General features: G+C 62.0%; 1 protein-coding gene across 9 annotated transcripts in view; it reads right to left on the bottom strand.

Annotated features, from left to right (window-relative positions):
* Window positions 1–23,234, bottom strand: part of ANKMY1 (ankyrin repeat and MYND domain containing 1) — a 52,022-nt gene that overhangs the window by 20,335 nt on the left and 8,453 nt on the right. For 3 of the 9 annotated variants that reach the window (XM_072718984.1, XM_072718986.1, XM_072718987.1), the window contains exons 2-10: window positions 22,707–22,875; window positions 17,357–17,546; window positions 14,593–14,736; window positions 9,180–9,652; window positions 6,874–7,090; window positions 6,500–6,664; window positions 3,058–3,521; window positions 801–972; window positions 78–218 (exon numbers count right to left, since the gene is read on the bottom strand). In XM_072718984.1, coding sequence (XP_072575085.1) covers window positions 78–218; window positions 801–972; window positions 3,058–3,521; window positions 6,500–6,664; window positions 6,874–7,090; window positions 9,180–9,652; window positions 14,593–14,736; window positions 17,357–17,546; window positions 22,707–22,861 — 2,121 coding nt within the window. In that variant the 5' untranslated portion in view covers window positions 22,862–22,875. Of the gene's footprint in view, window positions 1–77; window positions 219–800; window positions 973–3,057; window positions 3,522–4,492; window positions 4,613–5,464; window positions 5,576–6,499; window positions 6,665–6,873; window positions 7,091–9,179; window positions 9,653–14,592; window positions 14,737–17,356; window positions 17,758–18,210; window positions 18,350–22,706; window positions 22,876–23,234 lie in introns of those variants that run through there. The other 6 variants (XM_072718982.1, XM_072718983.1, XM_072718980.1 and 3 more) reach the window with 5 other exon arrangements.

Here is a 23,234-nt window from a genome sequence, read left to right as displayed (position 1 = left end):
ACAGCGGCATGAGACCGAACTTCGGACAGGAGGGCCCTGGGGCCGCAGCACCCTCACCCCGCGGCCGGGCAGCGCACCTTGTCCGGCTGGTACACGTCGTCCTGGTCGGCCGCCCTGGCGTCCACGTCCGTGACAGCGTGCAGCAGCAGCTCCGTGACCTGGACGCCCTCCTCCCCCGGCAGGGCGGCTGCGATGTGCAGCGGGGTAAGGGCCCCCAGCTGCAGAGGCGACACGGGCACGGGTGAGGCCGGCTCCCAGGGCACGGCCCCTGCCCCCACCTCTCGGACACCCCACGGCCACGTGCTCCCGGCCTCGTTGCAACGTGTGGGACAACGAAGCGCTCCCGCGACGGCTCCCGCGGGCCTCCACCTGCCAGGCCCGCAGCCCCGGGGCCTGTCTGCACCTTAGCCAGCGGCCCCGCCTCCCTCCGACAGGCGCCCTGCCGTCCTGCCGGGCCCCCGCTCCGGATGCCCCCACGGGGACAGCCACCCGGCTGCCCATTGCAGTCCCGCCCGGGCCCGGCACCACCCACGGCAGCCCTTGGCCCCCTGCGGGCGCTGTCGAGACGTGCCAGCCACACGGAGGCGAGAGAGCCCGGCCAGGAGCACGCAGCCGACCGCGCCGAAGCCCAGGGCCGTCCGCGGCCCCTGGCCAGCCCCCCCCCGAGCGCACCCCCGAGTGCACCCCCGAGCCCAGCTCCGCGAGGACACTGCAGAACCAGGGCTCTGAGCTCTCCACCGGGGCCCTGGTCAGCCTGCCCCGCCCCCCCCCAGGCCTCCCCAGCCCCCCGCGGGTCCCACCTCAGCGGGGAGCCGGATGTCCGTCCGGGCGCCGTTCTCCAGCAGCAGCCTCACCCCGGCCACGTCCCCGGCCTTCACAGCGAGGAACAGGACGTGCATGGGCATGCAGCACAGGTTGGGGTCCGCGCCCCGGCGCAGGAGGAGCTTGATGGTCTGCCACCGGCTTCGGCGTCTGCAAGGATCGGTGTGACACGGTCACGGCCCGGAGGACAGGCACAGGACAGCACCCTGCCCGGGTCACGAGAGGCGCTCGGAGCCCCAGCGGGCACAGCCTGGCCCGAGGACACCGCGGCCCCACCTTCCAGAGACCTCCGGCCCCTGCCCTGCCCCAGGGCGGCCCCCTGTCGCCACCCTGAGCTGGCCACCCCGCCAGGCTCCAGGCCCCGTGGCCCTGCCCGCATCAGCCCTGGGTGGCCACTCAGCCTTGCGGTCACCTGTGACATGGGGCATGAGCTGGGGGCCAGCCCTCCCTCCCCGGTGGCCATGGGCACCTAGTACACGCGGGGCACGATGCTGCACCCAGACGTGCATGCTCCCACGTGCACACACAGCGTGTGCACACATACACGCACCACACACCACACACACATACACATGGGACATACCTACACTCACATGCACGTACACCACGTGCACACACGGACACACACGACAGGTACAAACACACGTGCACATCACACATGCATGTGCGTATACAGCACAGCCTGCACACCGTGCATGTCACACACACGCGTGCACAACACATACACACCTACACCTGCACACGCCACACACACGTGCGTCTGTGCACTGCACCTCCCTTACGAGCAGCGCGGGGCCAGCAGCAGCAGGGCAGCCTTGCCCAGACCCGGCGGGGACGACAGCCCCACTGGGGACGGAGGAGCACGTGCTGAGCAGCCAAGCGGGCTGTACGGCGGGAGGGGAGCAGGACCAGAGGGGGTCCGGCCCGGCCCGCTGACCCCGCCGCCAGCGCAGCCGCAGGTGGGCAGGCAAGAGCGCAGTGGGCAGGCCGGGTCAGCCCAGAGCAGTGGCGCCCAAACGCCCGCCCTTGGGACCCCCTCTACTCCTAAGGTCCCTCGAGGACCCCAAAGAGCTTTGTATGTGCAGGTTCCACCCACCCGTGTCTACCGCAGTACAGGTAAGATGAGAAAAATGCCTAAATACTAATACATTTAAAACAATTATAAACCCATTGCATATTAACAAAAACAAGCTTTTATAAAAAACGTGCACTTGGCTGCACCAGAATCCAGCACCGCGAGGGTCCCAAGCCCGGGGGAGTCTGTGACATCAGGACCTGGTCGTGTGGAAAGAACTGAGCTCTCCCCGAGGCTGACAGGTGTCATCGGACGCTGCGGGGGGGGGCACACGGTGACAGGTGCACAGCGTCCAAAATCCAAGTCTCCTCCCGAGAACCAAGACGTCACCACTGGCCACACACCCTTCGGGGGTCTCCTAGAGCCCGAGGCTCAGCGTGTGTACAAGGACGAGGGACCCTCGCGTGCCAGTTGGTCATTCTTGCAAGTAAGGGGGTGTCCCTCCGGGGACGGTGGCAGCGCCCCCCGTGACACCCATGCTGGAGACGCTCTTCCCTCGGGAGAACCGTCCTGCCGGGGGGGGGGGCCAGGCGAGCCTCGGGACCCCCAGCTTGTCGCACAGCAGCAGAAAGGCCCGGCCTCGGGGTCAAGATTTAATGGCTGAGAAGCCCCCGCTGCTGCATCGCGTGCGTTCCCAGCGGCGTGTGTGCGGGGCAGGAGACGCGGGGCGGGTGTCACAGGGCGGAAGGGCAGGTGATGTCTGAGGAGCCTTAGGAGGATCGTTCCCCCCCCGACTCCCCGACAGTCTGGGACCCCTGCGGGTGCTTGGAGAGGCCGGAGGCTGAGGGTCTGCAGGGGGGCGGGGGGCGGGTGAGCGTGTGTGTAGGACCGTGTGCAGGGCAGCGTGTGGGGAGTGGGGGTGAGGGGGCGAGCGCGTGTATGAACGTGCAGGACCAGCGAGGGCGAGCCAGCGAGTGTGTGCGGCTCTGGGTGCACGCGGGGTGGGCGTGCGTGTGCGCCCCCGCGGGGGCCCCGGCGCTCCTGGATTCTCACTGCCACTGTCCCCCCGTGTCGTACCTGGGCCCCCAGCCCCGGGCCCCACAGGCAGTGGCCACCCTGACACCCCGGGCGGCAGCGCCCGGCACGGGCCCCCCGCGTCCCTGCAGGCTCGCCGCCCCGAGCGTGGCCCTCGGCCCCCGCGCTCAGCTCCAGCGACCTACTCGATCATGGCCAGGGCCATCCTCCTCATGGTGCCCTTCTCCGAGCCGGTGGCGCCGAGGGACCGCCTCTGCAGCGTGCTGTGGGCCTGGGCGCTCTTCTCCAGCAGGTCCTGGGACAGCTCGATGGCGTAGTTGTGCACGCAGACGTCGGACTCGAAGTCCGTCTCCTGGCTGCCCGGCGTGCACCTGTCCGGACTCCCCGCCACGCCAACCATCCCCTTCTCCAGGTCGCTGACGCTGCCCCGCGGCGACACAGGCTCCCACTTCTGAGGGTTGCCCCCCGGGTCGGGGGACTCTCGAGACGGCTGCGTGCCCACGGAGGGGCCGTCCTCCTCGCTGCCCGACACCACGGACCTCCGCTCCTGGCTGCCGGGCGTGGGCACCCACTCCTCCAAACTGGGCTCCTTGGCGGCTTCGGGGAGTGAGGAGGAGCGGCTGGGGCTCACCGGCACACTCGGGGCTTCCTGGGGGAGGAGGGGAGGCACGCGTCCCATTAGAAGAAACGAGCGGTCAGAGCGCAACCCTGAACCTAAAGAAGATAAACCAACTTCTTTAGCAAGAAGCGGCGCGCACGGTGCACGGCGGCTTCCGGGCTCCCGGGCCGACGACGCCGAAGCACTTTGCGGACACCCCGAAACCTGAGCCACGCGGCACGGAGCCCGGCCACATCCGGCGAGCGTGGGCCCAGACAGCCGATGGCCTCGGTCCTCGCGCTCCTCACACAGACGCTCGCCCGTGGATACGCTCGGGTTGAACAAAATACCTTCTCAGAATCGATTCCCCCTGGTTTACCACTTTTTTTCACCGTGGCTCCTAGAGACTTTTAAGATTTAGTGTATTCGAGAGAAAGCGAGAGAGCGTGCGCAGGGCGGAGGGCAGAGGGGGAGGCAGGCTCCCGATGAGCGGGGAGCCCGGTGGGGCTCGATCCAGGACCCCGCCCGCACCCCAACCCTACACACTTACAGGGCAGGATGGCCACGTGGCTGCACCACATCCACGGAGGCTGCCCGGGGCCCCGTTCAGAGCCTCTGTCCCCCCAGGGGGTCCCGGGACACCGGCGTCCCTGTGGCCAGGAGGGCGGGCTCTTGGGCCCCAGCCCAGACCCCTGAGGCAGAAATGCTGGGGGTGCGGCCAGCTCTCCGTGCCCCCCGTAGATGGGGAGGCCTCCTGGGCCCAGGGCCTCCGCGGGGTGCAGGGGGCACAGGGGCGCGCCCACGGGGAGGCCGCCGGGAAGGAAGGCTCCAGTGCGGTGCGTGAGCCCGGCTGCGGCTGGACGCGGGGCCTCCGTTCTAAAGAGGAGTCGCCGTGGGAACCCAGGGAACCTGCCCCCACGGGCTCCCGGGGCGCCGGCAACACTGCGGGTGCTGAGAGGCAGAGGGACGACCGGTCCTCCGCCGCCGGCCCCGCGGCCCGAGCGCGCACACGTGGAACTTGCCTGAAGGTGAGCGCGGCTGGGGCCCGGCGGGCGAGTGGACGCGGCGGGTGCGCCGCGAGCTGGCGACGCCTCGGTCTGCGCGACGGTCCACGCGTGCTCCCGCACGTGCCGCCGCCTCCTCTTATTTTGTGTACGGGCAGTGTTTTTTCAGAATAAGAAATTTAAAAGGTAGAGGAGTGATTTTTACCAGAACCTTGAGTATACGGAAAAAATGCTCTCGGGGACTCCGGCTGCCTTCACCCATAGTTGATGAGGCTTCCCCGACGGCCAGGGGGACGCCGCGGGCCCGGAGAAGCCACGGGAAAAAGCCAGGCCCTGCCCCCGGAAGCTCGCAACGAAGGGGGGACAGGGAAGGAAATGATCTCCCCACCGCGTCCACACGATCACCTTTGAACTTCGTTACTGTACGTGAACAACTTCCAGCCAAGGAGCGCGGACTCACCAACCCTCCACCTTCGTCTCCCTGTGGGGTGCTCAGCGCCTGCCTCCCTGGGAGGCCTCCTCCCGTGTGCACCTGCTCCCCCCACCCACCCGGGGCAGCGGGACCCTGTGGGCCCGGCCTCCTCCCCAGGTGCACCTGCTCCCCCACCCACCTGGGGCAGTGGGACCCTGTGGGCCCGGCCTCCTCCCCAGGTGCACCTGCTCCCCCCACCCACCCAGGGCAGCGGGACCCTGTGGGCCTGGCCTCTTCCTCAGGTGCACCTGCTCCCCCCTGCCCCCTCACCTGGGGCAGTGGGACCCTGTGACCCCGGCCCCCTCCCCACATGCACCTGCTCCCCCACCCACCCGGGGCAGCGGGACCCTATGGGCCCGGCCCCCTCCCCATGCACACCTGCTCCCCCCACCCACCCGGGGCAGCGGGACTCTGTGACCCCAGCCCCCTCCCCACCTGCACCTGCTCCCCACGCGGTCAGGACCCGAGGCCCGTGGGCCCCGCCACCCTGAAGTCCCTGGTTGCTGCTGTGCTCCCACCTCAGAGAACTGAAGGCAGAAGCTGGGGGCTGGAGACGCAGAGGGGTCATGTTGGGGTAACAGGTGCTCTGCCCGCTGTGGGGCACAGGCCGGGGCTCGTAAGGTCGTCTCCTCAAAGAAGGAATTCAGGAGAAGGGACGAGGTGAGAGAAGGGGCCCACTGTGCGCCATTCCCTCGGCCCAGGAGAGGCCCCGACCGCGGGGAAAGCAGCAGCCCCCCCACCCCAAAGGCCTGCTGGGTGGACGCGAGTCCCAGACTGGGTGGCCTCACAGCCCTGACAGGTGCCAGGGTCCCCAAGGGGTGAGAGCAACCCCTATAGACGCGCCCCCCACCCCCGGCCAGTGCTCAGGGGACAGGCCACCGAGGCGGCCCTGGACTGCAAGGAGCGGGACCTCGGGCACTGCCCGCCCGGCTGGCGGCCCCACCGGGCACAGGAACCCAGCGGATGGCGGCGCCCCTGCAGCGGCCAGGGGCTCAGAGGCACCTGGATGAACCACAGGACACCATGTGACCCCCAGATCCCACGGGAAACACGCGGAAGCAGGAGCGCACACCGACGCTTGCCCAGCGCCATCCGGGCAGCACTATTCACAGTGGGCAAAGGTGGGCCTCCCTCCTGGACGCCAGCCCACCCTCCCTCCTCCCTCCCTCCTCCCCCTTCCTCCCTCCCTCCCTGTCTCCTTCCCTGCGGCCCACAGGAGGGGTCTCGGGGCCCCCACCGCTGCGCACGTGGCTCCTCTGGGACACGCACCCCTTGGCGTTGAGGCAAGAGCTCAGGACGCCAACCGAGCGTGCCAGCAACGGCCCTGCCTCCCGCTCCCCGCCCCGCAGGCCTTAATGTCCCCTCGCCCCACCTGAAGCTGATCCACACAGCGGGAGACCGGTGGGCGTTGCGAGAAGAGACAGGTGGATGGGCACGGGGGACAGGGGATGGGGGACAAGGGACGGGGACGTGGGGTAGGTGGGTGGGGGGCGGGGGACAGGGTGGTGCAGACGCCAGGCCGGGCTGGGGGGCTGTGGGGCTGAGGCGCTGACCTGGGGCCTGGGCGCCGTGCGCTCGGCGATGTTGGGTTTGAAGGATCGGGACGGGTAGTAGAGAAGGAAGCACATGCTGAGCACCGTGAGCCCCTCGTCCGTGAACTTGTTCACATCGGCCCCGTTGTCCAGCAGAAGGTTGACAATGTCCTTGTGACAGTGGAGCTGGAGGCAGGAGGCCGGGCTCGTGAGGACGGCAGGCCCTGAGCAAGGCTCGAGGCCGCGGCGTGGGAAGGTGGAGGCGCCCCGGGCCGCTCGCTGTCACCTGACCCCGTGTCCCCTGCTTCTGGGCTGGGAGGACGCGGCCCCTGACGCTGCCGAGGAGCCCGGGCGGCCTGCTCCGCCCTCCCGGGGGCGCCCGGCGGGGGACTCACGGCGGCCGCGGCAAGCGCAGTGTAGCCCTTGGCATCGGCCACGTCGGCGCTGGCGAGCCCGTCCCGGAGGATCCCGTAGATCCAGTCGTAGCTCCCGTCCCGGGCCCTCAGGATCATGTCCTCGGCGAAGCGCTCCTTGGGCCCGCAGCGCGCAAAGCCGCTCCGGTCCCCTTCCAGCACGGCGCCCATGCCCCAGCTGCTGTGAGCCCTCTTGTTCCTGGCAACGGGGGCTTCGGTGGCCGGGCCAGCTCCGGGCCCCACTCGGGGCCCCCCGCACCCCCTCTGCATTCCTCACCCTGCCCCGCCCCGGCCTCTTCCTCCCTTACAGCCCACTCTTCAGGCACCCTGAGCCCCGGGGCCGCCCACCGGCGGGTCGCAGTGGCGAGGACGCAGCACCGTGGTGCGACGCGCTGCCCACGGGGAGACGCTCAAGCTGCTCGTGTGCCCTGGGCAGGAATGGCTGCGAGGGGACCCTGCGCGCCCCTGACTCAGCGGCCCCAACGTGCGGGCTGGGCGAGGGGCTCCCACAGGGGGCCCCGGCTGGGAAGGCGGCCGGGCACACACGTGGATCTGGCACTCGGCGCCGAGCGCTCACATCCCGCCTCTGCCCATTTGCTTTTCTATTTGAGGAGAGAACATGCAAGCCCCATGGCCCCTCCCGCGCCACACTGAAGCCTCTTGTGTCCACATAACGTCCTACACAGCCAAGAATCGTGGATTCAGGGCAACCCACGGGCTCAGCGGCTTAGCGCCGCCTTCTGCCCGGGGCGTGATCCTGGGGACCCAGGATCGAGTCCCACGTCGGGCTCCCCGCATGGAGGCTGCTTCTCCCTCTGCCTGTGCCTCTACCTCTGCCTCTGTGCGTGCATGTGTGTCTCTCATGAACAAATAAATAAAATCTTGTAAAAAAGAAAAAGAATCATGGATTCAGGGAGGCTTCTGTACCCAACAGTTATCAACAACGGCTGTCTCAGCTGTCTGCGTGATGGATGGACAGATGGACGGTTAGGTGGATAGATGGAGGGGAGGGTGGATAGGCGGGTGGATGGATGGATGGGTGGGTGGGTGGACAGGTGGATGGATGGATGGAGGGATGGGTGGGTAGATGGGAGGGTGGATGCATGAGTGCAGAAGTAGCCACCTGTGCTCACAAAGCATGAATTCTAAAACAGTTTAGTGATACCAGAGAACAAAGTTTAGTAAACCAATGAAAATACTCTTGAAAATTTTAACTTTAGGGACGTCTGGGTGGCTCAGTGGTTGAGCACCTGCCTTCAGCCCAGGGCGTGGTCCTGGAGACCCAGGATCAAGTCTGCTTCGGGCTCCCTGCATGGGGCCTGCTTCTCCCTCCGCCTGTGTCCTTGCCTCTCTCTCTGTGTCCCTCATGAATAAATAAATAATATCTTTTTAAAAATTTTAACTTTAGGGCAGCCCTGGTGGCGCAGCGGTTTGGCACCGCCTGTAGCCTGGGGTGTGATCCTGGGCACCTGGGATCGAGTCCCGCATCAGGCTCCCTGCATGGAGCCTGCTTCTCCCTCTGCCTCTCTCTCTGTCTCTATGAATAAATAAATAAAATCTTAGATTAAAAAATAATAATAATAAAATAAAATTTTAACTTTAAAAAAACCAGGTTTCCTCAGGTAGCTACTAACTTTTCCAGGGCTGGGGTGGGGGGAGGCGGTCTTCGGAGACACGTGGAGCAGCTCCACGTCTCCCAGGCACTTCGGAGGAGCCAGCCAGCCCCCAGCCTACGCCTACCCGGGCCTCCCACCCTTGGCTCTCGGGGTGGGGGGGTCTGGTAATAGCAGTCCCTCCTCTCTGCGCGGACCTTGTGCAGATGCCTGACCCACAAACACCTGGTCACACACACGACCTACAGAGGCTGGGCCCGAGCTCCCACCTGGAGACACACACGGGGTCCCAGAGCCGGGATTTGAACCCAGCACCACCACTCAGGAGCTGACCCTGCCCCACATCCCCTTCCAAGGCTCTATGCTCTTCCAGGGACTGCCCTGGCCCCACGCGCACCAAGCCACCCCCTGACCACTCCTTCCAGGTGTCGATGGCCCGGTACCTGCCTGCCCCACCCCCGTCCTCACAACGTGGGGAGCACGGCCCAGCTCACGGCCCCGTGCGGCTGCCTCAGTCAAACGGGAGAAGCACATTTACGTCAACCTGACCGACAGCCCTGCAGGTGACTCAGCCGGTGCCGAGGCCGCCGGGGCCCCGCAGCGCAGCCCGTGTGCTGCAGCAGTGGGGGGCAGGGCTCCCAGACGCGGAGGTGGGAAGAAAGACGGGACCTTTACCTGTACTTGTACGCTTGCTTCTGGATTCTGACCATCAAAGGGGTCTCGTTTTTTATGAACCAGGGTTCTCCGTCCTCAACAAACGGGGGGATGTCGTTAAGGAAGACCCGGGCATCTAGTTCTTTGCGGAAAGAGCAGGTCACGGGCAGGTGGCTGTTGTCGGTGGAGTAAACGTACATTTCTGGAGGCAGAGTTAGGTCATCATCCAGGAGGAAGCGCTTGTAGTCGTAGTAAAAGGGGTCCTCTCCCTCGTGCGGCTCCCGCTCTACGCGCTCCTCGTCCGAGAGACTGATGCTAGCGGGAGAGCGCGTGAGGAAGGCCGAGTACTCCGGGTAGCTGTGTATGGAGAAGCCACCGGCGACCTCTGTGCACAGCTTAATGAGGTGCTCCCGAAACCACAGCCCGACGTCCTGGCTGCCGTCGGGGTAGGTCTCGACGCCCGGCCCAAACCGCTGGTCAGCTTTGTACAGTCCCTGCGAGACAGAGTTCAGGGGGCAGAGGGGACGGTTCAGCAGGGCCCTGTGCTCTGCAGCGGGTTCTCGAAATCAAGAAAAGAAAACATCCCTAAGAAATGTATTTGCTCACTTAGCAAATATTTAAGGAGCCTCAGGACGCACCAGGGACGGGGGACAAAAGCAAACGTGTCAAGGGGGAACACAGTGGCGGAGACAGGACCTAAGGCCCGGGGTGGTCGGGCTGGCCTCCCTGGGAAGTGGGGAATGCCCCGGGGTCTCCAGTGGAAGCGTGTCGGGGATACCACGTGTGGGCTCATTTCAGGGGACCCCTCGCAGCACTAGGGGGCCCAGCCCAGGACCCCAGCCGCGTGTGGGGCCCAGATGCCCGGGCCCCGGGTCACAGAGACCCCAGCAGGCACAGACTGAGAAGGCAGGAGGAGCGGGGGGTGGAGGAGGAGCTAATCCTGGCTTGCAGCGAGCTCGGCAGAGTGCAGCGATGTCTGGGCCTCCCTGGGTGCTCCCACCGGGCGGGCCGCGTCTGCTGGGTGGAGGACGCGTGGAGAGGAAAGGGCTGAGAGCCTTGGCTGAAAGGCGAATCTGCCCCCCCCCCCCCCCCCAGGAAACTTGGAAAGAAGCATGTGCACAGGGAGCTCCGAGAGAGGCCCCGCTTCCCAGGAGAGCCCCCTGCTGCCTGCGCTGGCGCCGAAGCCACCTGGGGGTCCCCGGGAGGGCTGGGGACAGCCCAGACAAAGGTGCAGGGGCTGACACGCACGGACACTGCGTGCAGCTGCGCCCTTGTCTGTGGGCCGGGCGGGGCACTCGGGGGCAGGCCCGGGCTGGGCGCTTCGGGGGGAAGGCCCTGACTCCTGGCCTGCCCGCAAGCAGCTCGGCTGGAGCAGCCAAAGGAATGAAAAGGGGGAGTCAAACGTGGGAGGATGGTCCCGTGGTGCAGGAGTGGGGTGGGGGCGGCAGAGGTGCTTCCGGAAGGATCTCCGAGTAGCAAGGGGGCACCAAGTGCCACCGCAGTCTGCGAAAGTGGCTTGCTCGGGGGTCCGCGTTCACTACAAGGCGGAGGGGCCCGGAAGAGAGCTGGGGACACAGCAGGAAAAGGGGGCGCAGGGAGGCAGGCAGTCGGAAAAGCAGCTGCTGCAGATCAATGAGGAGCCCAAGGGCGCTCGTGCCCCCGGAGCTGACCTGGGAGCTCCCCCGCCAGGAATCTATCCTAACGAGAGGACCCCAACGTCACCAAAGCTACGCTCATACGCACGTTCACAACAGTTTACCAGTAATACTGTGGTTACACTATTACAACACTAACAACAGACGACAACCCTAATAGTGGCTAAATAAAGGAGGCCGTGCCACAGGGTGCAACAGGCCACAGGCTCAAGAAATCGTCTTCGCTGCACACTCACTTTGTGACCAGACAACGCCCTCCTAGGAATGAGTCCCAGAGATCACCAACAACAGCACAGAGTGACTACTGAGCCAGGCCGTCACCGCCGCGCCCGATGGCACAACACAGACCGGAGAAAAGCCCGTGTGGTCAGTCCTTCCCAGGCGGCCGCGAGGACACGAGACGTCTGGACATCAGGCGACCGACGGAGGAACGCAGAGAGCACGCCCTGCTGCATGCAGGCCTGAGGACAAAGCCCCAGAAACCATCGCCTGTGACAGGAGAGGAAGGAGGGACGCTGGACTCTGGGCTGACCCTGGTTGCTAGATTTGCCTTCAGAAAAACATCAGCTGTAGGGGATCCCTGGGTGGTGCAGCGGTTTGGCGCCTGCCTTTGGCCCAGGGCGCGATCCTGGAGACCCGGGATCGAATCCCATGTCGGGCTCCCGGTGCATGGAGCCTGCTTCTCCCTCTGCCTGTGTCTCTGCCTCTCTCTCTCTCTCTGTGACTATCATAAATAAATAAAGAAAAAAATATTTAAAAAAAAGAAAAACATCAGCTGTTTACGCAATCATAAAGCAAAATCAAAGCAAGATTTAAAACGTTAATTCCCAAAAAACGAAAGCAAAACAAGGGAGCGCGGCTCTAGCCTCAGGTGGAAGGTCATGCACAGAGAGGACTTATGTCCCGTGATTGGATTCAATATTCCCACGGGGCAAGCCCGGGATGGAAGGAGCCACAGCAGTGCTCGTGCTGTATTATTATTCTGAAACTCTTTTATGAGATAAAACAAGAAATTTTGTTAATACTTAGAAATGATTTTTAGGACCAAGAGAAAAGATATGCAAATACAGCATCACGGCTGCTGAGTAAAAACCCTGCACGCTCCTAAACTGGATTTGGAGACGTCCGTATGAACTGGTGGTGTCTTTCCTCATTTAGGGGAGGAAAAAAAAAGAATTTCTAGATCTGCTACTGGAAAATACCTAAAAATGAAAACCAGATCAGCACAGTAGTAATAAGCACCCAAACTGTGGTGTCTAAACACCATGTCCCACTGCCGGAACCAGGCCTTCCGGGTAAGCGGCCAGTTCTGGGGCCAGGGCAGGAAGCATATGGACGAGCCGGCGTCTCCTCCTCACGGCAAAAGGCAAGAAAACCACCAAAGCCTCCTGGAGTGGCGTCAACTGCAAGACCCGAGCCACAGAGGCTCCCCCGACCGAAGAGTGACAACTGGGCATCGAGAAGCTTAACGACGTGCTGAGATAAGCCAAATATATGAAGAATCCATGAGTTTATCAGGATCCTTAAGAACCCCACTAGGCCCCACTGAGGAGCCTCGAAGAACGTGGGTGGCAGTCACCTCACTGGCTGACAACTGGCACAGCGTCAAGGGTCACGCTGCCTTTCCCGTAAACTCCCTCCAGGTAACCAGACGGTTGGACGATGTAGATGAAAGTTAATACGTGAAGGAGTCGTAGATTTAGAAAGTCACTGTCTCGCGCCCTCTAACGAAATAACGGTCACCGATCTTCTCCAAGGTCATGGGAAGGGAGGCGAGACCACTATCGGGACAGACCCTGCCCCCACGGACCAATCCCGACATCGCAGGAAGAAAGACCCCGGACACGTGTCTCCGGATGTGGTTCCTGACAAAGACGCGCAGCCCGGCCCTGGAGAAGCAAGGGCCTCCTCAGCCAAGGGCACACAACACCTGGGCAGCCTGGGGGCGGCGGCGGAGGGGGAAGGCCTGGCCTCGCTTCCCGTGAAATCCCGAGGCTAACGCGAAATCCGCCACGGACCCCGATGTCAGAGCTAAAACCCTAACACGGAGGACAGAACGAAGACGAAAATCCCAGTAGCCTCGGGTTAACCTACGGTCTTGTAGCTGGGATATAAACAGGCAAGACCTGGGGCGCCGGGGGGCTCAGTGGTTGAGCCTCTGCCTTCGGCCCAGGGCGTGACCCCGGGGTCCCGGGATCGAGTCCTGCGTCGGGCTCCCTCCACGGAGCCTGCTTCTCCCTCTGCCTGGGTCTCTGCCTCTCTCTCTCTCTGACTCATAAACAAATAAATTAATTAAAAAAAAAAAAAAAAAACAAGAACTAGGAAAGAAAAATTGGTCCTCCTCAGAGTGGCTAGAATGAAAGCAGCAAATGTTTTTTTTTTTTTTTTTTTTTTAAAGATTAATTTTTTTTTTTTTTTTTTTTTATTTATTTATGATAGTCACAGAGAGAGAGAGAGAGAGGCAGAGACACAGGCAGAGGGAGAAGCAGGCTCCATGCACCGGGAGCCTGACGTGGGATTCGACCCCGGGTCTCCAGGATCGCGCCCTGGGCCAAAGGCAGGCGCCAAACCGCTGCGCCACCCAGGGATCCCAAAGCAGCAAATGTTGATGGAGACACGGAGCGGCGAGAACCTTCCATGTGACGGGCCGACCCGGCGGACGGCAGGGCCCCTGGGAAGGCCACTCGGAGGCGTCGTGTGAGACTGACCATACGCCCGGCCCATGGCCCGCAGCCCCGCGCCCAGGTGCTCATCCAAAGGAGAAGACAGACGCGCGGGCACGCGAAGACCGGCGCTCCAATGCTCTGGGCAGCTTCGGTCATAGGAACCAGAAACTTGAAAGAACTCAAACGTGCAGCCTTCGGGGAACCGGTAAAAACCGTATCCCATCCGCACGATGGAATCCGCTTCGCAGCAAAAGGGACAGATTGCCGACGTCCGCGAGCATGTCTGAGTCTCCAAAACCATGTCCTGCCCCAGAGGAAACCCCGCTGCAGGGTGGCCTGAGATGACGGACAAGGGACAGCGGTGCCCACAAGCAGAACAGGGTCATCGAGGGCTGGAGATCGGGGGGGGGGGGGGGCAGGGGTGACGCGTGCACACGAGCGCACACGCCTACACGCCCACGTGCACAAAATGCCACACGTGAGTGTCTACAGCAGCGGGATCATAGTCGCCCAGAGCTGGCAACGAGCCGGGTGTGTGTCTGCGGGGAACGGACGGCGCTGGTGGCACTGGGCGCGGGGACAGCACCCGGCAACAAGGAAGGGGCTGCGTGGCCCCCGCAACACATGCCGTCGCAGAGCCATTTTGCTGCGTGAAAGGCACCGGCCTGGAGCGTCTACATGTTGCGCTTGGTGAGGTTCTTGCAAAGGCAAGTTACAGGCGAAGAGACAGGCCCGCGGCTGGGGCGCGAGGAGAGCCCGTCCCAAAGGGGCCGCGGAGGGGGCAGCAGCCACCCCTGGTGAGGCCCCTGCACTAACGCGGGTGGGCTTCGCTGTGACTGACGCCGTGGTGACATCGAAGGGGGAAGGTAGCTTCTCTGCAAAACTGGAATGTTCTCCGGGGGAAAAAGGCAGGTTTCAAGATGATACTTGTGGGACGATCCATGTACTGAAACCTCAACATCTCTGTGCGTTTACAGCTGGCCCTGAAGGACACGCAGCGCGCTGACCCCCGGCCCTGCTCGGGAAAATGGGGTCTTCCTATCCTGTGGCCTGAACCCCAGGGCCCGCCCGGCCCGGCCCTGCACACCCGCACGCGGGCGCCCCGCCCCTCACCTGGAAGAGCCTCGTCTTCAGGTACATGGTGCCGTAGCCTTCTCGGGAGCTCAGGTAGAACATGCCTGTGAAACTGGAGCCGTCGGGCCACAGGTACGTGCCCAGCCCGTGGCGGTGGTCCCGGTAAAACTGCCCCCGGTAAGACTGCGGAGAGAGCCGGTGCCAGGAGGTGCCGGGGAGGCGGCTCCGGGAACCCCCTCCCCCGGCGGGGCCAGCACACCAGGCGGGCAGTGAGGGCAGCACGGGGTACATGGCCGAAGGCCCCCTCCGAGTCTGTAGAGATGGTCACGTGCATCCCAAGGAGCAGGTGCCAGGCGGTCAGCCCCCCGGGGCCGGATCCATCTCGCCCACCCCCCAGCTCAGGTTTGGGTGGGGGCCGTCCCCCCTCAGAGCTCTGGCCCAGGCTCAGCCCCCATCCTGCCCGGGCTCACAGGGGGCAGGCTGGCCCAGGCGGGGGGGCGGGGGGTGGAGGGAGCACCAGCCTCGGGCGCCCCCGTGGAGCCCCAGGAGCAGGCCATGGCCCTGCTGGGAACACCGGCGTGGCTTTGATTTAAAACTCGTCTACATTGAGCCACGGATGTGGGCCCGTGGGCCCTTTCCCAAGCCCACGGGTGTGAGGGGCGCGTCCGTCCGAGCCTGGCCCCTCTACTGAGGCCTCAGGACGGAGAAAGAGTGTGTTGCCCACGCCGAGCCCTTCCCAACCGCCGCGCTGGCCTCGGGCACCGCTCACGCCTCCTTCCACGGCAGGAGCAGGCTGGCCGGGCAACGCCTACACGCCACCCAGCACGAACGGGATGGCAGCCGCTGCCTGCTTGGCGTCCCCCCTTCCCTCTGGCAGCGGACAGGATGCCCCACGGGGTCGGTGGTGGACTGACCGCAGTGCCCAGCCACAGGGGACCGAGCCTGGCCAACCCGAGGGCTCCCGGCCCCCGGCCCCGGCCCTGACCTGGGTTTGGCCACAGGACCCACGCCCAAGCCAGACCGGGCCTGCCACGGCCTTTCCTCTCCTCCAGGCGGGTGTGATGCGGCTCCTGTGGGCTCGCCAGATGGTGGAGGGTCAGTCACGACCGACATGGAGATGGGGAGGAGGTGCCCGGCAGGGTCACTGGAGCCCCTGGACCCGGCCACGCCTGGGGCTGCATGGCCCCTGCTGATGGACTCTCCAGGTACGAGAGCCAGCAAAGGCCCTTCTGGGTCCCACCTGGGTTGAGTGCGGACTCAGTTCCGGTTCTGAAGAGCCCGTGCAGCCCCAGGACACTCTGCGCCTTCTGCCAACACCCACCTAATCTGCGTGGTTTGTGGGGCACATCAGAGTCCACCCACCTCTTAGAAAAAATCTGAACTTGCAGATTGTGTAGGACTGCAGGGGGGACATTTAACCCTTCCGTCCAGTCCCCGGGATAAGGCAGCACCACGGGGGCTTGGCCCTGGTTCGCTGCATCCCTCCCTGGCCCTCCGCCCAGCCCGGGAGCCCCATCTGACCCCCCGAGCTGACGTGCTTGGCCCGGTCCTCTGAACACAGTTAACGCCGTTAAGGCCACTGCTCACAGCGGCACGCCCTCCGGTCCCCCGGCCGCTCCAGGTCCTGCTGGACGAGCACCTGCTCGGTGGACCTGGAGGTCTGCCAGGCAGGGACCAGGCTGGCCGTGGCCTCCCAGGGCTCCACCGGACAGGTCAGCACACCCGAACCCCAAGGCCGTGAACGAGGGCTGAGCGGGCCCGGGACACCACAGTGTTGGGTAAGAGAGAGAAAGTAGCCCAGGACTAAAGTCGCAGACACACCGCAGGGATCGGGGCTTGACCGTCAACGCCACGGCAACGTGCACCTGCTGACGGAAGCTCGGCCCCGGCTTTGGCCCCAGCCATCCTGGCCCCGTCCCGGCCGCGGGAGGTCTGGGGGCTCCCTGAGCTCGGGGTGCATTCCGGGCGGGGGACGGGCCCGAGCCGGGTCCCCCCAGCCCACTGCCCCTGCAGCTACTGAGCGAAAGCCCCCTAAGGGGACATCGCCCCGCCTCACGGGAGGAGGAGCCGCTCTGAAAACCTCCCGGCTGGAAGGGGAGGCAGCCGGAGCCCGGAGCCCGGGGCGCCTGGCACGGTCCTGCCCCAGGCCCTGCTGCTCCACCCACCCGGAGCCCCGCAGGCAGCAGCTTGCAGAGCCCGTCTCCCAGCGTCCCCCCCGGGGTCCTGGACCGGCCCCCTGCGCAGCCTCCAGAACCCCTGTCATTTGATTGCTAAAAAGATCCCTTCCTTCTGTTTACCCTGAGGCTCCAGGGCCTTCACCCACAGAAATACAACTTGGACACAGTCATTTGAGATTTCAAAACAGTCGCCTGGACAAGAGTGTATCTTCGGTCACAGCTCCCAGGCCTCCCCCTGGACACCAGGCCAACCGCGGCCAGGGCCCTGGAAGTCTGAGGATGCTTCTCCGCAGACGTTTCCCAGGTCGGGAAGACCCTGGCCCAGCGCCCTCCCGCCGCGGCCTGCAAGTCCGCCGCACGGCCCTCTTAGAAGGGGGAGACCGGGGCGCCTGGGGGGCTCCGTCCGTTACCCATCCGACGCCCAGTTCGGCTCAGGATCTCGGGGTCACGAGGTGCGGCCCCCAGTCGGGATCGGGGTCTGCTTAAGATTCCCTCTCCCCCTCTCCCTCTGCCCCTGCACCGACCCCCCTCACTTAAAAGAGGAGGAGGAGGAGGAGCGGGAGGAGGAGAGCCAGCATCGCTGGCTGAGCCCAGACAGGAGGGAGGGAGCCGTGGAAGCCACTGACCTCGCCCGTGGGCCAAGAGAATTCACCGTGTCCCAGCTTCGTGCCCAGCCCGAAGTCCCCTCGGTACACACAGCCGTCCGGCCACTCCTGCATGCCCCGCACCAGCTGGATGTAGGCCTCCTTCAGGTCCTGCTCCCTGGGGGGACCCTCGGACTCCTCCTCCTCCTCCTCCCGGGCATCTGGGACGTCCCTAGAGAGGCGAAGAGCGGGAGACAGAAGGACAGAAGGCCAACATCGGCACAGGCCCGAGGGGTGACGGCGCAGGGAACCACACGCCATCTCAGTTCCTCCTCCCAGCAAGCCCCTGAGCCGGAGGGTGTTGCTACCCCCATTCTGCAGAGAGAAACTGAGGCATGAGGGTGCAGCGATGGCCCAAGGTCGCACAGGAGGCCGGCAAGCCCATGTCTCTCATAGCTGAGAGGCAGCCGGTGGCCGGGAGGCAGCACCAGCTCTGCTGCCCGGAAGCGGAGGGCTGCCCCGCTCCAGCTGTTGACTGGGTGAGCTGTGTGTCCCCCACGCGCCCAGAGTGCTGGGCCCACAGCTGGGCAGAAGGCGGACACGGGGCAGACACGCATGGACCAGCGACGGGTCTAAAGAAGGGGAGGGAGCTTGGGCCTGGAGCCGCAGCGAGCGGGCGGGTGGGCAGAAGGCTGCAGGCGGTGCACGGGAGAGGCAGGGGACGTGCGCCAAGGTCCGTGTGCTTCTCTGCTGCTCACACCATCTAAAGTACAAACCCTGACCTAAGAGGGGACCTACTCTGACTCCCCATCGCTCGACCCCTCCCTCTGCTCCCTCTCAAGTCATCAGCGCTCTCTGGTCCCGCTGCGTCTCGGGGACGTCTATGGTCTACAGACCTGTGTCAATGTAGGCGGATGCCAGCCCTGTATCTGATACGTCATTTGCAAATCTCTTCTCCCATCTGTAGGTTGTCTTTTAGTTTTGTTGACTGTATCCTTTGCTGTGCAAAAGCTTCTCATCTTGATGAAGTCCCAATAGTTCATTTTTGCTTTTGTTTCTTTTGCCTTCGTGGATGGATCTTGCAAGAAGTTACTGTGGCCAAGTTCAAAAAGGTGTTGCCTGTGTTCTCCTCTAGGGTTTTGATGGAATCTTGTCTCACATTTAGATCTTTCATCCATTTTGAGTTTATCTTTGTGTCTGGTGCAAGAGAGTGGTCTAGTTTCATTCTTCTGCATGTGGATGTCCAATGTTCCCAGCACCATTTATTGGAGAGACTGTCTTTCTTCCAGTGGATAGTTTTTCTTCCTTTATCAAATATTAGTTGACCATAGAGTTCAGGGTCCACTTCTGGGTTCTCTATTCTGTTCCATTGATCTATGTGTCTGTTTTTGTGCCAGTACCACACTGTCTTGATGACCACAGCTTTGTAGTACAACCTGAGACCTGGCATGTGATGCCCCCAGCTATGGTTTTCTTTTTTAAAATTCCCCTGGCTATTCGGGGTCTTTTCTGATTCCACACAAATCTTAAAATAATTTGTTCCAACCCCCCCGGAGAAAGTCCATGGTGTTTTGATAGGGATTGCATTAAACGTGTAAATTGCCCTGGGTAACATTGACATTTTCACAATATTAATTCTGCCAATCCATGAGCATGGAATATTTTTCCATCTCTTTGTGTCTTCCTCAATTTCTTTCGGAAGTGTTCTGTAGTTTTTAGGGTATAGATCCTTTACCTCTTTGGTTAGGTTTATTCCTAGGTATCTTATGCTTTGGGTGCAATTGTAAATGGGATTGACTCCTTAATTTCTCTCTCTTCAGTCTCATTGTTAGTGTATAGAAATGCCACTGATTTCTGGGCATTGATTTTGTATCCTGCCACACTGCCAAATTGCTGTATGAGTTCTAGCAATCTTGGGGTGGAGGCTTTGGGGTTTTCTATGTAGAGTATCATGTCATCGGCGAAGAGGGAGAGTTTGACTACTCCTTTGCCAATTTGAATGTCTTTAATGTCTTTTTGTTGTCTGGTTGCTGAGGCGAGGACTTCCAAACTATGTTGAATAGCAGTGGTGAGAGTGGACATCCCTGTCTTGTTCCTGATCTTAGGGGAAAGGCCCCTGGTGCTTCCCCATTGAGAATTATATTTGCTGTGGGCTTTTCGTAGATGGCTTTTAAGATGTCGAGGAAAGTTCCCTCTATCCCAACACTCTGAAGGGTTTTGATCAGGAATGGATGCTGTATTTTGTCAAATGCTTTCTCTGCATCTAATGAGAGGATCATAAAATCTATAAAGAACTTATTAAACTCAACACCAAAGAAACAAACAGTCCAATCATGAAATGGGCAAAAGACATGAAGAGAAATCTCACAGAGGAAGACATGGACATGGCCAACACGCACATGAGAAAATGCTCTGCATCACTTGCCATCAGGGAAATACAAATCAAAACCACAATGAGATCCCACCTCACACCAGTGAGAATGGGGAAAATTAACAAGGCAGGAAACAACAAATGTTGGAGAGGATGTGGAGTAAGGGGACCCTCCTGCACTGTTGGTGGGAATGTGAACTGGTGCAGCCACTCTGGGAAACTGTGTGGAGGTTCCTCAAAGAGTTAAAAATAGACCTGCCCTACGACCCAGAAATTGCACTGTTGGGGATTTACCCCAAAGATACAGAATGCAATGAAACGCCGGGACACCTGCACCCCGATGTTTCTAGCAGCAATGTCCACAATAGCCAAACTGTGGAAGGAGCCTCGGTGTCCATCGAAAGATGATGGATAGAGAAGCTGTGGTCTATGTATACAAGGGGATATTCCTCAGCCATTAGAAACGACAAATACCCACCATTGGCTTCAACGTGGATGGAACTGGAGGGTATTATGCTGAGTGAAATAAGTCAATCGGAGAAGGACAAACAGTGTATGTTCTCATTCATTTGGGGAATATAAATAATAGTGAAAGGGAATATAAAGGAAGGGAGAAGAAACGTGTGGGAAATATCACAAAGGGAGACAGAACATAAAGACTCCTAACTCTGGGAAATGAACTAGGGGGGTGGAAGGGGAAGAGGGCGGGGGGTGGGGGTGACTGGGTGACGGGCACTGAGGGGGGGCACTTGACGGGATGAGCACTGGGTGTTATTCTGTATGTTGGTAAATTGAACACCAATAAAAATTAATTTATTAAAAAAAAAATGTAGGCGGATGGCCCAGCTGGCCGCTCAACGCACAGAAACCCCAGACCTTGAGCCCCCTCCACCAGCCAGCCCTCCAGTGCCAGCCCTGAGCCACGGAGGGCTCATGAAGCACCGCCCAGAGGAGGAGGGACACAAAATCTTTGAACACAGGAACCTCCGTTTGCCCTGTTATGTGTCTGTAGAAAGACACCAGGAAAAGCAGACACAAGGATAAAAAATCCGGGGGCTCCGATTTGGTTCATTTTTTTCTTGGCTTACCTGTGGTTACGGGCTGATTGTGTCCCCACGCCCCACCTCTGCACACACACACACACACAGGGCCCCGTACCGGAGCCTGAATACCAGCGCCGCACCGCGTGGCTGCACTTGGACACAGATCCTCACACAGGAGACCCAGTTACGGTGAGGTCGTCCCCTGCTCTGAGGGGACTGCTGTCCTCCTGCCAAGGGGAAGCTTGGACACGGAGAAACATGCAAAGAGAAGGTGACGCGCAGACACAGGGAGGGAAGACAGCCCCTTACAAGCCAGGGAGGGCGGCCTGGAGCAGATTCTCCCTCACACCCGCACAAGAAATCACCCCCGACTTGCAGCCTCCAGACCGACAGACGACACACGTCCATCTCGGGCCACTCAGCCTGTGCTATCCTGTCGCAGCACCAACAAACTCGTATACCACCTATTTTCCCACTTGGCTACGTGGCAAAGATCTTACCTGCTTAATCTTTAAAAAAAAAAAAAAGGAACAAATGGAAACTTTCCTTTAAAAAATAAATGGAAACGATGCTAAGATCAAGCAAGAAAATCATGAACACAACCAATCAGCTGCAAGGCCCACGGCAGGGTGGGAATGGCCAGCTGGCCAGGTGAGCAAGGGCCTGGCCACCTGGTTCTGCCACCAGACCAGGTTCCTTACCCTCTTGTGACCCAGTGGCTCTCCTCATCTGTAAAGGGAGGATTAGGGGCTCCTGGGGGGCTCAGCGGTTGAGCACCTGCCTTTGGCTCAGGGCATGACCCCGGGTCCCGGGATCAAGTCCCACATCGGGCGCCCCGCATGGAGCCTACTTCTCCCTCTGCCTGTGTCTCTGCCTCTCTCTCTGTGTGTGTCTCATGAATAAGTGAATAAAATCCTAAAAAAAGAAAAATTTTTTTAAAGGGGGTACTATGTCAGTGCGCTCAGACTATTACAGAGCCCCCACACACATTTATTTCTCCCAGCCTGGACGAGCCTGAGATGAGGGTGCCTGCGGACTCTGTTCCCACTGACGGCCGCCTTCCCGGTTCACAGATGGCACTTCTAGCTGCGTCTTCATGTGGTGGACAGAGAAAGCTTTAGCTTCTTCTTCTTACATGGGCACTAATCTTACCGTGGAGCCACAACCTCATCTATACCTAAGTACTCCCCAAAAGCCCCATCTCCGGGGCTGGGTGTAGCAGGGGGTGCGTGGAGGATGGCTGAGCCACGGGAGTGCTGTGCTCGCCAGAGGACAGCAGAGCAGCCTCCCAACCGGGGGCTCGGGCTGCAGCATGGGGGATGGCAGGGGGCAGCCGGCCAGGAGCAACTGCAGGTGGGGGCCCCCAGACCAGTCCTCCACCTAGAATGTGCCGGAGCTCGGGGGGGGGGGGGCAGACTCCTGCCGCCAGCACAGAGGCCAGGGTGGCTGGGGCTGAAGCCCACGCTGAGCTCCCGCTGACGAAGGAACGCAGGTCACCATGACGTTGCGGGTTAGGGCTTTCACATGAATCCTGGGGGTGGGAGAGACCAGGAGGGACACAATTCCGTCCCTAACAGGGACACAGACAACAGCGTTATGGGGCGGAGTTCACAAGAGGCCCAGATAAGGCGCTGAGGGCAGCCCGGGCCCAGAGGAGGCCTCCCATGTATCAGTTCTTGCCGACAATTAACATCGCGGGGTGAAGGAGCTCGGGAAGCCCACGGTATGAAGCAAATGTTCCCCACCCAGAAAGGCAGCTTGGGGTGGCTGAAGGGAGTGTGCAGGGTTGGGGGGGGCTCCAGTCCCCAGTGCTATAAGTTCCTCAGGGGAGGTCCTCCTCTCTCTCCAGACACGACTTTTCGAGGCACAAGATAACTCTGAGCGGTTTTTAAACCCGACCCAATGCAGGATGGCAGCGGAGTGGTCCCCAGGGTGGGCCCGGGAGCCCCTGCGGGAGCCCCCCACCCCCAGCCCGCACCTCTTGCTGAAGAACATCTCCATCGTCCTGGAGCTCTCCAGGATCCTCAAGTCCTCGCTGTCAGCAGGGGTGCAGCCGCTCGCCACCGGCTGGTTTTGGGAGATGCCCACATTTGGGATTTCGTAATAACAGCCTGGAGAATTACCATTTTCCATGCTTGTCTTCGAACCTAGAAGCAAAGCCAGGGACCCACATTCGCCCTGGGAGCTCCCACACCCCCAACCTTGCCACGGCCCCCTCCTGCTGGAAGCTCCTCCGCCAGCGCCCCGAGGGCGTCCGGGTCCCTCCGTGGGGCTGGAGCCACCCTCCCAGGGCCTCTCAGGGCCTGCTGATGGCGGGGAGGGGCTCCAGGCTGCAGGCGCCCCCTCCGCCCCCGGCTCTGAAGCCAGCGCCAGGGTGCACGCGCCCCCCACCCCGACCTCGAGCCGCCGGCACCCAAACTTCCTGCCTGGCCCCGGCCCGGGGGGCGTCAGGACCCCCCCACACCCCCGCCCGGCTCCCCGCGCTCCCGCCGGGGTCCCCACCGCA

The sequence above is a fragment of the Vulpes vulpes genome, chromosome 9 (assembly GCF_048418805.1).
Source record: "Vulpes vulpes isolate BD-2025 chromosome 9, VulVul3, whole genome shotgun sequence".
NCBI lineage: Eukaryota > Metazoa > Chordata > Mammalia > Carnivora > Canidae > Vulpes > Vulpes vulpes.
This window is presented reverse-complemented; position numbering and strand designations above follow the sequence as displayed.